This window comes from Glossina fuscipes, unplaced genomic scaffold, assembly GCF_014805625.2.
Source record: "Glossina fuscipes isolate IAEA_lab_2018 unplaced genomic scaffold, Yale_Gfus_2 222, whole genome shotgun sequence".
Lineage (NCBI taxonomy): Eukaryota > Metazoa > Arthropoda > Insecta > Diptera > Glossinidae > Glossina > Glossina fuscipes.
In genome coordinates, this window is record NW_023998565.1 from 2,063,633 (window position 1) to 2,080,489 (window position 16,857).

General features: G+C 33.5%; 2 protein-coding genes across 4 annotated transcripts; one reads left to right on the forward strand and one right to left on the reverse strand.

The window, feature by feature from the left end:
- Positions 1-3,303: 3,303 nt before the first annotated feature.
- Positions 3,304-7,376, reverse strand: LOC119642396 (transmembrane 9 superfamily member 4). The gene is made up of 11 exons (XM_038041548.1): positions 7,249-7,376; positions 7,073-7,109; positions 6,652-7,006; positions 6,427-6,585; positions 6,093-6,370; positions 5,808-6,011; positions 5,562-5,751; positions 5,256-5,483; positions 5,001-5,184; positions 4,798-4,936; positions 3,304-4,153 (listed from the first exon to the last, which is right to left on the reverse strand). The coding sequence occupies exons 1-11, from the start codon at positions 7,252-7,254 to the stop codon at positions 4,053-4,055; spliced, it is 1,881 nt and encodes a 626-aa protein (XP_037897476.1). The 5' UTR covers positions 7,255-7,376; the 3' UTR covers positions 3,304-4,052.
- Positions 7,377-11,037: 3,661 nt separating this feature from the next.
- On the forward strand, positions 11,038-15,955 carry LOC119642331 (rho guanine nucleotide exchange factor 18). Of its 3 annotated transcripts, none has more exons than XM_038041460.1 (4): positions 11,038-11,537; positions 11,592-12,118; positions 12,329-15,366; positions 15,443-15,579. In XM_038041460.1, exons 1-4 carry the CDS (start codon positions 11,305-11,307, stop codon positions 15,479-15,481), a joined length of 3,837 nt encoding a protein of 1,278 aa, XP_037897388.1. In that variant the 5' UTR covers positions 11,038-11,304; the 3' UTR covers positions 15,482-15,579. The 3 variants fall into 3 exon arrangements, with proteins under 3 accessions (XP_037897388.1, XP_037897386.1, XP_037897387.1); XM_038041459.1 differs by having other exon boundaries at positions 11,039-11,332; positions 11,398-11,537; positions 12,329-15,954; XM_038041458.1 differs by having other exon boundaries at positions 12,329-15,955.
- The last annotated feature ends 902 nt before the right edge of the window (positions 15,956-16,857 follow it).

Consider the following 16,857-nt stretch of genomic DNA (forward strand, 5'->3'; position numbering starts at 1 on the left):
GGGTAAGAATAGGGTAGGAGTATACTAATGTAGATTAAGCATAGATTAAGATAGGATAGTAATAGATTAAGAATAGAATAAAGTAACTTTAGTTAGTTTTTAGTGGTAGTTAGAGAGTCGAGATTGAGACGTCGACACAAGAGGTCGCGGTTTTGTCCCCGAGATAGAGAGTTGAATTTAAGCGTAAAGAGAATTATTGAAATAAGGAGTCCCTGTAAAATTATAAGTGTCTTGTGTTTTTTCCCTGGGCCGCTGAGCTGCCCAGCCTAGGAAAAGGACGAAAACGTCCTCACAGTAACTTTTTTTTTATAAACCTTGAAGAACTTTTTTTATATGTAAATGTGAAATTGTCGTCGTTAATTTTTTTTTTTTGCTTCCGTAATTTGCTCGGTAATTTTTGGTACTAAAATACTGAATTACCTCAAACCTGTGTTCATTAAAAATTGATCAGTACTTGTCATAAGTTATTTTATCCTCATTTTGTATCTCTACTTTTTCGGAGCTTTGAAGATAAGTTTTGATTACTTTCATTAATACTTTATGGGGTGTTCTAAGCTTGTTTCTACGTCAAAATAATTAAACTTTAATACGCTACAATATTGGGTAGACGGGTCAATTTTTACCATTTTTGTGCACCAATGCTACACCTACAGCATCGACCATAGAATATGCGTCCAAATTATTGTACATTTATTTGCTGCAGTTTATGAGTAATCAAAAATTCAAATTTTCGTTACTTTTGAAAAATGGAGATATTCTGAGTTTACAAGATGCTGTTGTCCTCAGATTGATTTGGCCCATTTTCAATACCAACCTGCGTGCAATTATTTCCAATGTTTCTGCAAAATTTGAAATCGATAGGTTCATTTTTGCAGCCAGGAGAATGATTACAACGGACATTACCCCTCATGCTTCGGTGATGGGTATAATAAAGAATTTTCAGAAATTTATAATATTCAAGCTGATTTTCCTCGAGATAATGTTTTAGGACCAATCTTGTACATAATTTTTACATCTGACATATTTGTCGCAAGCAATGTTTTAGAGGCAACTTAAGCAGATACTGCAATACTAGCTACAAGCACAGATCCCAACAATGCCTCAAATCAGCTGCAAAGGGAACTTCATGAAATAGAACATGGTTAGAAAAATAGAAAATAGAAAAAGCTAACACGGAAATATCTACACACGTGCCATTTAGAGGAAACTGTCAAAATGTATCCCTTAACAATTGAGACATTCCAAAAAATGATTAGACTCATATAAAAGCTAAGAAAGCACAGTTAAACATAAGAAGCATACGCCTCTATCTAAGTTACAATTGAAGTTAATTTGGTACATTTAACAGAAAATTATTCACATGTGACTAATTTCTTATTCTTTTTGTTCATCTTCATTGAAAACACTACCATTTATTGAAAGCAACTCAATCGCTAAAGCACCATGGTCTATATCTAACAAAGCTATCCATGATGACCTATTATCTACTTATCCACTATTTTGCCATTCCTTTTTTCAAAACAAATAAGAGGAAACGATAATGAAACATAATGCAAAATGAAAACTTTTTTTTCAAGACGAACGACAGTTAATGAAAGACACGCCCGCGGTTCGCTCTGTCAACCTCTTTCATAGTGCTCGTTTACCTACGATATGATGTTGCGTGAACGTTGTTATCTTATAAATATGTTATTTTAGTAATACATAATATTCTTGGTTCGCATTAAAGGAAAGGGAATATTGCGCAACTTCTATGTCAAACATACACATGAATAATGTTCTTTGTTAAAATTTTCTCTTTGCTCCAATTGTAATCTCTACTATACTTACCTTGTAATTACTACATAATGCACATTAAATCTGCTGGAATGTTTAGCTAATTTTCAACGAAAGTTGCAAAATTTTGAAAAACTTCTACATGAACGTTTAAATAATATAAATAATAATAATGTTTAAATAATAAAATGTATGTTTAATAAAATCAAAATAATGTATACAGCAGGCTTGATTTATTACAAATAGTAAATTTTTGAACACTCTAAGAAATTCTTTCGAAACATCATTCCGCTTAAAAGACGTAGCAAATTCTCATTCCGCTTAATAGAATTGGTTCAATTCATTCCATTTAACAGAACTGATACCGTTTTTTTCTACCACTTATTCTTTCTGCAACTCTCTTCTCTCTCTGTTCACAATGCATAGTACTTTTTTTTTATAAATAAAGCGCAAAAGAAGTAATTCGAATTGAATAATTGAAAATTTAAACAAAATCTATCACAAAAAATTAGACAAACAAAATAAAAATATAAAGACCCACCTTTGGTTATTATAAAAATCTATGAAATTAAAATTGTTAAGTATATCTCAAGTTTTGTGTGTTAAAGTTGTTAACATTTCTGTTTCTCACCCAATCAACCTTAACTACGTCATAGGCGTTGATATAATGTATTTTCCTTATGCTTTATACAAGTTGAATATACGGAAGTTAATGTAAATGAACACAATGAAGTCGCGCATCCCGAAAAAATGTCCAAAGTCAATAAATTTTTATCAGACATTTCAGAGTATGGAACAGCAATGACTTTTGGCTAGTATAAAAGAATGTCAACAGAAACGTGTAGAACCAAGCCAAGATAATCAAGTTATATATATATAATACTATTCATAGAAAATCTCAACTTCTTCAGTATTATCGAGCTGTGCAGAACACCGCTCTGCAATAGAAGCAGACTTTGGAATTGGAGGCTGCTAAATCTATCACACAACAGCAGCTGCTTGTTGCTTTATTTTACAATCATTTGATGGAGAACTTTCAAGGGCAAGTAAAATGGTGCTATCAAGTTTTCGAAGATCAAGACGCTCAGAAGCGGCCCTGTCTTGTTTTAGTAAAACTTTTACCTGGCCTGCAACCAACCATATATAATCATATTCTACAGGTACTCAAAACATGCAATGAACGAGTTGTTGCAACACTCAAGATAATCATACATTTTTCATGCAATTAAATGCCTATCTAAATCAAGCATGCACACAACTGAGCAAAGAATTAAGACAGAATTTTGGACGGGATATCTATAAATATTTTTACAAAGGAGGCTTTATCTAGATGTTTAAATATAACTGGAGACGTTTGCCAAGATACGACATCAACTAACACTTCTTGGTAGTGTAAATTCGGAGTATAGTCATTATTACAGCAAACAAATACCGCGATATATGGGCACACGTTTAAAGGAATGAAAAAAATATGTAGTCTATTATCATTTTGTTTCAAATTTTACAATTTTCAGCAAATTATCTTTATTCTAGGTTAATTTTTATACAGAAATAAAAAGAACAAATTAAATTAAATTAGTATTCATTTAGTTATGCTTATAAATACAGCGTAGAGTTTTTAGACATCTATTTAAAAAAAAATTCCTGTAAGAAAGTTTATAAGCATGAGGATTACAGTAAATATCCACTTTTGGGATGATTATAATTACAATAATTAAGCGTTGTTTTAATAAAAAATAAAACAAGTGTGGATATATTATATTAACGTTATGAAAGACATATAAACTTATGAAGATGTATTCTAAAAGAACAAAACTTGCTATTTAAGAAAATATATCCAACGAAAATTATAAGAAAAAGGATAAAGATAAACAATTGCTAAAAACTTTATTACATAAATTGCCAATCTTGATAAATTTGATTTTATTTTGCAAGACAATTTCAAGGTCTTGAACACAACATGGCTTGATTACTTTTTAAGCGTGATTACTTTTTTAAAGTTGCATTTATTACTTTCAGCGCATTCGAATTTTCCTTTCAAGCTTAAAATCCCAATCAAGACCACTGTGTCCAAACCCTAAGCTGTTCGTTTCGTTATATCAATAAAATTATTAAGAAATATATTCTTACAAGTTTTGCTCGGAAAGTAGTGCTAAAATAAATTTTACTCTTACTATAAGAGGTTTCTTTTGTTCTCTTTTAAGTGTAAATAATTTGAAGCATCCATTATCTGTAAGAAACAGATTGGCGGGTAAGAAGTATACACTATGAAGCCATTAATCAATTTTAACAGCACTATAAATTTTACGTATAAAGCTATAAGCAGCAAAGAAGCCAATTGTCCCTGTTAAAAGCCAAAACGTTAACACCATAAGACCTGTAAAAAATTGGCAAATTAATCAAAAAAGGTTTTCAATTAATAGTGTTTATAATGGTGAAAATTAGAAATTCCTTATAAGTATTTGAATACTTTATATCTTAATGATTGCTTAAACAAAGACAAAAAGGACAACGTGTGATTTTTTTTCACTGGATATCGCAAGATGAGACGATATATATGTAGGACAATTATTATATATTACTGAATATTGCCACGAAAGACGTATTTATCTAATTTTAATCCGTTCGTGGACGTGCAAAACAAAATGACTTAAATGCTATATCAAGCAAATTGTAAAACTAACCGTCGTTCATTTAAACTAAATATAAACTTAATAACAATAACAATTAATTAAATCGTCGTGGATATTATAGCATTCTTTGTATATATAATATTATATTCTGACTACATTTACAAGATATGTGTAATCGAATTGCGTATATCAGAACTAATTTAAGAAAAAAATTTGTTTATCTAGTCATACAGTCCACTGATATTAGATATCTCAATGTCCAATTCCACAATTTTTCTTAAGACTCCTCAATTACGACAATACATACACATATAATATATTTTATATATTTATATATTTACATACATTATTTTCATAAATAGACCAATATGTATATCTACATACATACCCGTATATCCTAGATATAAAAGCGTAGGAATAAACTCCGTAATTTCTAACTTTGTAAAAAAATAAAATACACTGTAAAATAAAACATAAACAGCGGATCCGCCGGATACAATAAAACTGCGCCACCACCAACGATAGTCCTATAATTTAAAAATGAAAATTTTTTAGAATCCATCAAGATACATTTAATTTAACGAAACTTACTTCACCGCATAATTGAAAGTACGTCATAACAATGGAAATTTGAGCGCAGCTAACTACTAAAATACAAAACACGAGGAATAGGAAACCAAATAAATAGTAAAATTGATTTTGCCAAATAGCAGTAAATACAAAAAATAGTTCAATAAATACGGCACCGAATGGTAGTATCCCTGCCATTAGAGTACTGAAATATACAGTCCAGAGGTGAAGGCAATCAGCGTATATTGAAATTCAAATTTCAAAGTCATTTAATACCTTAACGTAATATTCATGTACCAATGTTGGGTGGGCACTTGTCGTGGTATCATATTAGTTCGTACCGGATGCTGATAAGGTTGTTTGCGATAACCAAAATAGTATCCCAAGTAGACTAAGGGTACTGAGATTCCGAACCATAGTAGAAGTAAGGAAATCATAGTTGCAAATGGAACCGCTCCACTAGATTGTTTATCCCATATAAAAAAATTTAAAAAGAAGCCAGTTCTGAAAAGCGAAAGTTTGAAATTGAAATTAACGTTTCATCAAATCGGAAAATTTCGATTTTCACTTGACGAACAATACCCGAAAACTATGCCTGGATAAAGAGTAGCAGTTAAGAAGGCAGATTTCTTCCATTCACGCCCTTTCATTGTCTTATAGAGCCGAGCGGCGAAATACCCAGCTATAGTGCCCATGAACACATACATAAAAATGCCAGACGTCATCAGAGCGCCTCGTGAAGATGGTGAAAGCATACCCAACATAGCAAAGACTGAAATCATTTTCTTATAATAAATAGTAACATTTACGCATAGAATATCTGCATACATATGGTAATTAATGCCATAAAAAATATTTGTATGCCGCTACCTATGACAGCTGAAAATAACCGAGTGTTTCTAGGAGGACGGAAAACATCACCGTGAACCAATTTCCATCCAGTTTCTTCTAATGTATCCTCAATATTATCGTCGGTATTATAACGGGCAATATCACGCCGTAAAGTACGTATCATAATCATAGTAAGAATGCCTTATAGAGATAAATAGTAGAGTTGATCGTGCACGATTCATAATGTGTTATATTTCCAAGACATTTTCATAACCACCTTACCGGATAAAAAGAAGACGACAACCAACGAATTGATAATGCTGAACCAATGAATTTGTACATCTTTCATCCCTAAATAAATGTCCCACCGCGACGCCCAACTGACTTTAGATTCTTTCCATTCTACCGAATAAGTGAAATACAGCTGTGTATTAGATTTAGGATTAACTAATTGGGGACGTGCGTTGTCCGGAAAATTGCAATTATCACTTTCGAATTTAATATCTTTATAATTAACGGAAGCTGTTTCAACTTCAAAGCCAACCACGCGATATTTATCTCTGTAAAAGTGCGATATTTCAGAATAGTTAAGAATACAAAATCTTTTATAGCTTACTTTGTATGCATATGATAAGACAATATAAATTTTAAGTGATTATTTATGTATACATTATCTCCATCGACTTGTCCCAAACGATAGCCGTGCTCGTAAGTCACTTCAGAAGGATTATTTAAATTCACAATTCTAGTAGCTACCGGAAGATTGTCCACCAATCTGTCATAGAAAGTAGAATAAGACAATATCGCCAATTTATTTGCTCCGGTAAAACAGAAAACTTACAGATGAACGAAGTATTCATGACGTATACGACTGGCTACCAGAGCCGACTGCGGCTGCACCCAGTTTAATGGTGTATTGTCCTTTTTATTACATAACAATTTACAATTTATATTAACAGCCATTTGCACTTCATATGGAGTATTGACAATTCGATCGCCACGTAATACTTCCCCTAGGTTTTCTGACTTAAAGACCAGTGTGCCATTCTTAGGCAAGCAGAATTGTAAGGAATAGTAGGCATACGGCAATTGCGTACGGCTGCTAGTCATTTTAACTGCTTTAACGTCAATCTTTTGCCCCTTAATAAACTCCACTGGCGCCACTCCCGGCACATAAAAACAATGCGACCCGCACACTTATATATATACAGAACTCAAAAATTAATCTTTCAAAAACTTTATATGCAATTTTGGAAACTTACCCAACCCTATCGCAATACCGATCGTAAAGCCGTAAAGCTGCAATAAAAACAATGAATTTTTTGAACCATTTTATTTTTAATAACGAAATTATGTTTTTATACGGAAGACACTTAATATTCATAAAGATTTTCGTCGATTAAAATTCATATTCTCTAATAAAACACGAACGACCCACCTGCATTATCCAAATATTTATTAAAGATTAATATTTTTCAAAATTTATATTTTATCTAAACAGTAAATAATAAAAAAAAACCTTTATTTTCGCTGCTGCAATTTTATGATATTCATGATTGTAAAAAATAGTAACAGGTGTTAAGTACATAGATGTATGTTTCGCATCAAAAGTGAACTACACAATGATTGTGTTGCCTAACGTATAACGCAAAATCGTCTGGCCACATAGTTTGCCTGCGCTGTTAAGAAACAATCATATTTTTAGCGCTTGTTTCGCATAAACATTAACGGAGAAGTTCAAAATTAGTAAAGTGAAAAATTTCTTTAAATGTGCTTTTTTAAAGTGAAAGAAGCAAGAAAGGGAAAGCGGTTTGTGGAAGCAAAAGACAATTTTAATCAATCCTGATAAGTTCGCACTATATTTAATAATAAAATATGTAAAAGTAATTAGCAATCTTTAATATCACCTACTTCCGCTTTGACCTTTATACGAAAACGTTTGAAACAAAGCAGATGGTTAGGAAAGATTTAATTATATAGGTTATGATAATAGGATTGATATTCCTGAATACATACGGACACCCCCAAGTGAACGGCGAACTAAAAGATAGATTCTGTAGACAGAACTCAGCAACATTACGGAAACAGACCATCAAAAAATAACGCTACCAGAAGTGCCTTTAATCTCCGCGATGTTTTAAAAAATTATTTTGACCAAATTCCAAATTGCATAATACAAATTCACCTTAAACGTTGGCCCCATGAAGGTTTAAATAAAAATCCTTTTTTTTAATAAAAAAAGGTAAATGTAAATAACCAAAAAATTTTCATTTATAAAGCAAAAAATTATGTATGATGTTCCTTAATTGTCTTGTTTACATATTTGAGCAATTCCATTTTCAAACCCTACTGTCGTCGAATGTCTATTTTGTAAAGCATTCATTCCAAAAATTATATTTAGCGACTTTCCATCTTTCCACCGAAAAATATAGAAATGCAATTATGATATTCGTGAATTTGTTCACAAATGCCCACTGGATATGCCCACTTTCTTCCATGTGGCTTCCCAACCTTTTTCTTTTACCATTTTATTTCGAAAGCCTGGCAGGCGTTTGTTGCATAGTTTTTGGCTATTATATGCCGCCCTGATTAACTGTTCCTCCATCTTTCTTCACTTTTGCAAGCCAGTTTTTGCGGTCCGATGCAACTTAATCTTATTTTATTTTAAATAATTTAATTTTTTCTTCTTTGTTGTTGCAGTAAAGTTATTTCAGTAAGTGTAAATAACTACTACAAAGACACGATCTTTTTCTTTCAGAAAAATTCATCATTGTTTTGCTTTCCAAAAACAACGCACGCAAAAATTTTAAAAGTTTGTCAAAACTTCTGTCACGACTGTCACGTTCAACACAATATAGATTTTATGTTCATCTACATTTAATTATCATGCAATCAATTTTATTTTGACAGTTCGTATGCCATGCGCAACGCATAACGCGATCATTGTGTGTGCTACATTTAAGGCAGAAAATGTTATAAGCCAAAACGATACAATAATCTTGCAAACTGATACAATAAATCTACACATTTTCGACTCCAAAGTAAAGAGAAAGAGGATAGAGTGTTTCTGATATTTAATCATCTTCGATTAATTATTAATTTTTATAGTAACACATTCGAATTATCGAACGTCCATTGTGAATAGAAATAGACATCCTCTTGTTTGCCTGTTTGTTTTCAGACTCGCTCATTTAAATTACTCTCAAATGACTGTGAATCGAGGTGGATTTCAGGCCCGCGCGTTTAAATTACTCTCAGATGACTGTGAATCGAGTGAGTCATTTTATATTAGTTATGTAAAACCCGAAACGTTATGTAAGAGTCGAACATAAAGAAAATGTGCGCCTGCCGTTGAAATTTAAAAATTTGAAATGATACTATTATTATTATTATTATAAATTTAGCCAGAGAATAAATTCTAAACTAAACTCTTAAAAGCACTAGCATCTAAGGCTTTCGGCTTTATTAAAAACTCTACCGCAGTTGGGATTTGAACCCACGACCATTGAGTTGCTAGTCGAGACTCTTGCCTACTGGCCACTCAGGCGGATAGAAATGAAAGTAATCTATATGCGTACACAGAAGTTTTAACTTAGTTCAGTATTGAAACTTTTTACTAGGCATCAACAAATAAAAAATAAAAAAAAAAAATTGAAAAAGACATATACATTGATTTTATTTTAAATCTTCTTTATGCAAAAAAAAAAGAAATTTCCGTTATTATTTTAAATGTTGCACTAAATTATGATAAAAAGCCCTGTAAAAATGTGCAAAAATGAAACCTTAAAAATACACTAACAATTGTTATGTAAACTTCAATACGAAATCATGTTAAAAGGCAAAAGAAACTGTTTACTGTTTGTGCAAGGCAGCCGAGAAAAAATTTGCAATACATCAAAAAAAAAAACAACTGAATTATTTGAAATTATGCCCTCACCAAGAAATAAGAAGAACAAGAAACCTACACCAAGAGATTTTAAGGACAAGAAACTTAAACCAAGAAATAAGAAGAACAGGAAACCTACACCAAGAAATAAGAAGAACAAGAAACCTAAACCAAGATATATTCAGAACAAGAAACACCACGAAATAAGAAGAGCAAGAAACGGTGGTGTGAAGATCCTTATATCTCATAAATTTTCATTCGCTTACACCTCTAGTTTTGCCAATATTGAGGTCACACTTCCTTTGAGGGTCTCTTGATGATAAGTTGCTATATTTCACTTAATTGTAATGTTTCTGCAATTAATAGCCTTCAGCTCCGACATATCTGCGTTAATATATGATGGTTTTAATGCTCACAATGTGTGTTGGGGTAGGCGTTCCTTCAATTCAAGAGGCAGAATGTTACCTCTTCTATCCGCCATCCCACACTTCGCAAATTGAGTTTATGTGGTCTTCGTGACAATAGCATTCTTGACAAATAGATAACGTCGCGGACGTATAACATGCAAATTAAAAAGACTAATCAAATAAACAGTAAAATAAATAAATAATAATATTATGTATCAAATCTATCTCCAACTTTACTAAGGCTCGAATGAAGAACTCTGTGTTCACATTGAGTCTTTTTTACACAAATCAGCGAATTTTCAGTTATTGAATCGCTGAGTAGCAGAAGAAGAAGCAATTTTGTTTACATTATATATTTGATCATTTTGATTCATAAAATGTAATATTTCATAAAAAAATGAAGAATAGATAAGGGGATTTATTTCATATTTTAAAAGTTACTTAAAAAATGTCATTGTTTCATTATGTTATCTTTACGGGTCATTTAAAAATGTTATTATGGCTTACGTTTCACAAACATACTTTCAGAGTAAAGTAAGCAACAATCGGTTATCGACAATCAGCGAAATTTAACGCGAACCAATATTTATTTATCCACAAGGAATCAAAATACACTAACTGAATTTTTTTAAATGTAAAAGGCAAAATAGGTTTATTCGTTGTGAACTTGAAACATCATTGCATATTATTTGCATTAGTAAATCCGCCTAAATAAAGGCTGAAAATTATTTTTTTTATGTTGTCGTGCTTAGGGTATTCTCTTTATTTAATGTTTTCTTGTCTGCTGTTACATAGTTTTCTCTTCTCAATTGTGATTTACGGTACGTGTACGCGTTAGATACGTTGGCTGTAAGTTGGTGCAGTAGAACTAAAACAATAGTATAACAAAAATATGATACAAATGTAGGAATTTTCGAGCTTGGCACTTCCATAACCGAAAAAGAAATGCATAATTTTGCTGAAGAATCATAGAATTGCTCAACGTTAAAGAAGTAATAGATTTGTCTTAACACAACATCCAAAAGAAAAAATATTGTAAGGAAGTTTAAAAATGTAAAAAAGTGTAGATTAGAAGTATTTTAAAAGGTATAAAAAATTACTGAAGTTGAGTGAAAAGGTGGTTTACACCACAAGGTTTCTTAGAATTCGGTGAAAAATAATAATCGTATAAGTGTTAGGGAACACATTCGCAATTCTTAATATGGACAGCGCATTGCAGAGCAATACTGGTGACGATAGTGATAATGATGTAGTGACGGATTTTCTTAATGTTAATGATTCTTCCGTCTATAAGGCTGCGGACACTATTAACTTGGGAGATGATCACTTAAATTCGTGCGCAACGCATTTGGAGAATAATATCGCTAAAATGGACTGCAATTCTTTAATACCACCACAGGAAAAGGAAGAAATGCAAGCTATGACAAAAGACAAGTCAGTCACACAAACAACACTTTCCTCAGTTAATAATTCAAGTCTCAATTACAGCACCAGCAACTGCAGCACACATCCGAATAATTTATTAAATAATAATATTTTTGGCAGTAATATGATACCCACTATTAATGTTACCCACCACAGTGCTGCAAATGCTCTCAAATACAACAGCATATTTGAAGACACATTGACACAATTGCAGAACATACGTGAAAGTGTGGTGCAAATGAAAAACTCAAGTATTCCAATGTACGATAGTCTTTCCACTTGCGGTTTGGTCCACTCTTCCATTCTTAGTGCTTCGTTGCCAGATTTGAATTCATTTATTCACAACGGAGGATCTTCAAAAATTTTTAATGGTTCACTGGGATGTCACTTTTTAATGGCTCAGCAACGTCAACCGCAGCAATGTTCAGTAAACGCTGATCGCCGCAAATCGTGGACTGCTATTAATGATCTTGCACCGGTTGTTGATAGCACCAATAAGAGCATGAGCCTATCGAGTTTGGACAGTGAGGAACAAGAAGCAATTCGTGTGACCGAACAACGTCGACGTTCTGCTCGTAACAGCGCTGGAGGTAAGTAAATCAATAAAAGCAATGGTGCGATTCACACAGTTGAAGCAAGTAAAAATTTAATACACGGAGATTTCTGTTGGAAAAATTTTTGGATAATAAGATAATTTATTCAAACCGGCATCAACTATCTGTCGTTCTCATGAAATAATAGTGGATCAAACGTTTTAATTACTTAATATTCACATTGTTTTTGTTTGTTCACATTTTTAGGTATCTCCACGCATTCATTAAACGAGGCTGAGTTGGCTCGAGATTTCGAAAGAATGGCAGGCAAGCGAAATTTGGCAGCTGATGTTATAAGTCGTATACCTTTACAAAAAAGCATTTCTACTTCGTCAATTGTAGCGAAAGATGAGATTAAAGTAATTGCTCGTCATTTAACTGATAGTGAAGATGAAAACCAAAGTCTATTAAGGGCTCATACGAAAATTGAAGTGTATGATAACGTAGATAAGCGTCGAAAAAGGGGCTCGTTATTTTTTCGCAAAAAGAAAGACAAAACTAAAATGAAAACAATTGGTGGACAGATTATTTCGTGTGATATGTGCGGTGTGAGTATTAATCTAAACACCCTAAAAGACCATCAATTTGAATGCAAAGGTAAAAAAGTAGGAAGTGTTTATAAAAAGGGTGAAAAATCCGACAGCAGTCCTATGTTCGATTACTATGATGGGCCCGATCAGACGGCAAATTACAGCGAAGATGCGCCGCTAATAAAATCGGAGTTCCCAAATGAAGCTCGCATTGAGGCTCATGATTTAGGCGCCGATCGTGTGTTGGCTATTGACTTGGAAGAGCATGATTCTTGGTCACCCGGTGTTCCAAGAGATATATTGCAATCAATGAAAGAACAGCAAATCAAACGTCAAGAGCACATTTACGAATTTATTATGACTGAAAAACATCATTGCCAAACTTTGTTGGTTATGCAGAAAGCGTTTGTGGAAAGTTTAGAAAGACATTTTCCAAGCTTGAACTGCAATAAAATGTTTCCCCGCTTAACTGAGCTTACAGAATTGCATACAGACTTTTTAAAGAAATTGCGTCTTAAACAAAGGGAACAGCATGTTGTTGACAGCATAGCTAACATATTATTGGATTTCTTTTCCTTGGAGAAGATTCGTTTGCGTTTGGCCTACGGTGAATTTTGTGCTAATTATCGAACAGCTTTAGAACTCTATAAGTCCTGCGAGACAAACCAAGATTTTTTAGCGTGGTATAGGCATTGCCTAACAAATAAATTACTAAAGAAAAAAGGCATTCCAGAGTGCATCTTGTTTGTTACACAACGTCTAACTAAATACCCGCTCTTGATAGATCCTTTGCTCAAGAGTGCCCGTGATGACGAACTGGAGACAAAAAAGTTACAAGAGGCTTTGTCTCTAGTCAAAGAATTGCTTTTTGATGTGAATGCATGCGTAGATGAAAAGGAATTAAGGGACCGTCAAATTGACATCTGTAATTGCATTGACAATAAATCATTCGCAATTTATAAGAATAAGCCCTTCCGAAAAAGCGACGTTGCCGTCGAATCGCGTCGGCGGCTGAAGTTCGAAGGCTCGGCTACGCTGATGCAGGGGCGAGCAAAGATACAGTCGGTTTTAGTAATGGTACTAACTGATTGTTTGTGCTTCCTTACTGAGAATTCCGCTCACAACAAGTATATGTTCTTTACGCCCGAACATAAGGCCGGTGTAGTGCCTTTACAGAAGTTGTTAATTCGCGAAAAAGCTGGGACTGAGTCTCGTGGCATCTACATTATTTCTTCAAACCCCTTATATCCAGTTCAAATGTATGAACTGAAAATTCAGAAACCTAAGGATAAAAATATATGGATAGAATCGATTAGACGAGCCGTACGAGATTGCCCTCTAAGCGATATAATCGAAGCAGAGGATTACACAGTCGAGCAAAAGTTACGTATTGGTGTTAATAAGCGCGAGATCATCGAAAAAATGCGCCAAAAAGACATTGAACAGGCTTTGCTGCTAGAAGAAAAAATTATTTTGCTTTTAAATTTGATTCAAAACGATCAAAAACTTTTCACCTCTCATGACGTAGAACAGCAACAGTCCAACGCAGTTACAAATATGAATGCTGCCCAATTTTTGGCAGCCTTTGGATCTTATAAAGACATCAGTGTCGGTGTTGATTGCGATACAAGTGAGGTATGGAAGAAAGTGTTGACTACAGTTCAAGAAATAAGCCAGTTAGCCGGTTCTGTTTACACTGCAGCCACAGGTCAACCAGTATCTCGTTCTGTTAGTTCAGTGGGGGAGAAGCAAAGCGAGACGTATTTGTCACCTACCCTACCTAAAAGAGCAGAAACCTTTGCAGGGTTTGATGAGAAGCGGGCCAAGAATACCTTCACTTCTCGTGATATAAACAAATATACATTACAAATAATGACTCCTCGCCTGCAGGAATTAGAAGAGAAAAAGAGCTTAAAAAACACTTCAGTTACGGCCTTGCCCTTATCACCTTCCTCTCATGCAACCGATCTATTTACGTTATCTGCCGAACATAATTTAGAAAGTTCGGCAAGTAGCGGTAGCTACATCAACGATACCAAAGATCACAACTTTGCTTTTTTGCAAATTACCCATAATTTGCACACACTGCTTTGCATAATTTCACAACAGATGACTGCAATTCAAAGCCTTCAATTGCAGTGGGCTCTGTATAGAGAAAATCCAAAGGCCCCTAATACGCACAACGACCAGCTGGAAGAGTTACGTAATCTGCAAGATAAATTACAAGAAGAAAAAACCTTGTGGATGCGCCAAAAGGAACATCAAGAACAAGAGTTGGCTGAAAAGAAGCAAATTTTAGATAAAATACAAGAGCAAATAAAAATGGAACAAGAAGACATTAAACAACAACGTGAGCAATTGTATCGTAAGATGGAGCTTCTATCTAATCAGGGGTTGTTGTTATCACCGAATACACCTTTAATGCTATCTAGTCCTTTAGTGCAATTAACAACAGGCAGTATTATGGATATTGAGGGTACTGATTTTACTAATGATAGCACAATTACGACTTCAGTGGATACTGTAGGATCAACTACCGTAGCATCAGCAAATTCAAATACAGTCGACCGTCGCAAAGATAAATGGCGTACTGCTTCAACTATATCCAAAGCTCCTCCAGTCAATCTATTGAGTGCTGCTAACGCCCCAAAAGTACAATCTAACGTTGTAAAACAACAAATCCCGATAAAATTATCATCTCTTTCATCTGTAGCCGTAAGTAGTGCAAGTTCTTTCTCGCCCAACAAAGTGGATAAATCGATGAATTTTAATTCAATTGCCGCACCATTAGCAAACAGTTCACATTCCACAATTTCGTCAGCTGGAATAACCCAAATATTTCCACTGAAATTGGCCGATAAACGTCCTATAACTCCTCAAACAGGATCCCAACACGCACGTACTGGTAGCTCACCTGCTATTATTCAACAAGTTCAAACTCAAATGAATATAAACAACACTTCGCTGCATGTAATCGGTGATTCTGTTCATAGTTACGATCAACGTTGTTTTTTACGCGGTGGAACTAATACCAATACAAGTAATTCTGCTTCTAGTAGAATTATAGCGCCGAATGCGGCGGACAATACCAAAATTTTACGTGAAGGCATCGTAGCCAGCGCATCCTCAACCTCTTCAGTATCAACATCTTCATCACCAGCTACAACCATCTCAGCAATAAAGCACGGTCAAACTGAAGAAAAGGAAATCTATTTTTGACGTAAGTTTTCTAAGGAAGTAGAAATATAATAAATGTAAGATATATTTAATAATCTGAAATATATTTAACCAACTAAACTAAAGCCTCTCAAATTACCGTTTTTTTTCTAATCATTTAGCTACGTATTTTTTAATGGGTCAAGAATCGATTAAATTTTTAGCATCGACCAAATAATAGATTTGACGCAATTTGCCTAATATAATAAACATTGCTAGCTAAAATTATTTTAGTCTGTTAAGTGTACATTTTTCGATCCTTAATTCTTCAATTTCACATGAAAATAATCTTAAATAATGATAGCAGTTTATCGTTTCGTTAAATTATTCTTTTTTTCTTCTTAGTTTAACCATTTACAGTTGTTCTTACTACAATTGAACAAAGTGAATTCTTAGGCTGAACGAAAAAATAAGTTACCAAATGTCTATTTAGGTGAACGGAAAAGTGGAAAATATAATTTGCTCTAGTTACTGTTATGAAACTAAAAGTTTGGTGAGTTTTTTATATTTTTTACATTTTAAAGTCCTAAGCGTCGTAGGCCTTTTTGTAAAGTCGACTAAAAGTGATCCGGACAAAATTTATTTTCCATCCTTTGGTTTGCTTAAATAAACTCTTATTTAAAAAGACTTGCTTTATACAATTTATTTTTTAATTTTTAGTTTATTACAATTCGATTTACCTATTTCTTAAAAGCCTTATTCTGCTTATTTTTGCCAGCACTCCATCACAGCCTTTTTCGCAGTTAGCTTTGCATAGTCCACTTCTCCCTAAATGCAAGCCTTCCAGTGATCTTATTAATAAATCAAGCAGAACATTATAGTCGAGCAAGGCCGACCATTAAATACTCTATACCAATTCGGCTAACACAACTATTCGCCAGTTTACTCTTATGAATCAATTTTCACCTGACATATTGAAATTTAGAACTTGTTATCGTTTAAAAATTCTATGTTCGCAGAAACGTTTATATCAAAGGGCTCTCAAAAAAT

What these genes read in the sequence shown, in the direction of transcription:
- LOC119642396 (XM_038041548.1), bottom strand. An exon ending in CATGAATACTTCGTTCATCT is followed by an intron (nt 6,586 to 6,651) that starts GTAAGTTTTCTG and finishes TTTCTATGACAG; the next exon opens with ATTGGTGGACAATCTTCCGG. An exon ending in TTTATATCTAGGATATACGG is followed by an intron (nt 4,154 to 4,797) that starts GTATGTATGTAG and finishes AATTTTTTACAG; the next exon opens with GTCTTATGGTGTTAACGTTT.
- LOC119642331 (XM_038041458.1), top strand. Translation starts at nt 11,305, where the DNA reads ATGGACAGCGCATTGCAGAGCAATACTGGTGACGATAGTGATAATGAT. An exon ending in CAAGCTATGACAAAAGACAA is followed by an intron (nt 11,538 to 11,591) that starts GTCAGTCACACA and finishes TCTCAATTACAG; the next exon opens with CACCAGCAACTGCAGCACAC. An exon ending in TGCTCGTAACAGCGCTGGAG is followed by an intron (nt 12,119 to 12,328) that starts GTAAGTAAATCA and finishes TCACATTTTTAG; the next exon opens with GTATCTCCACGCATTCATTA.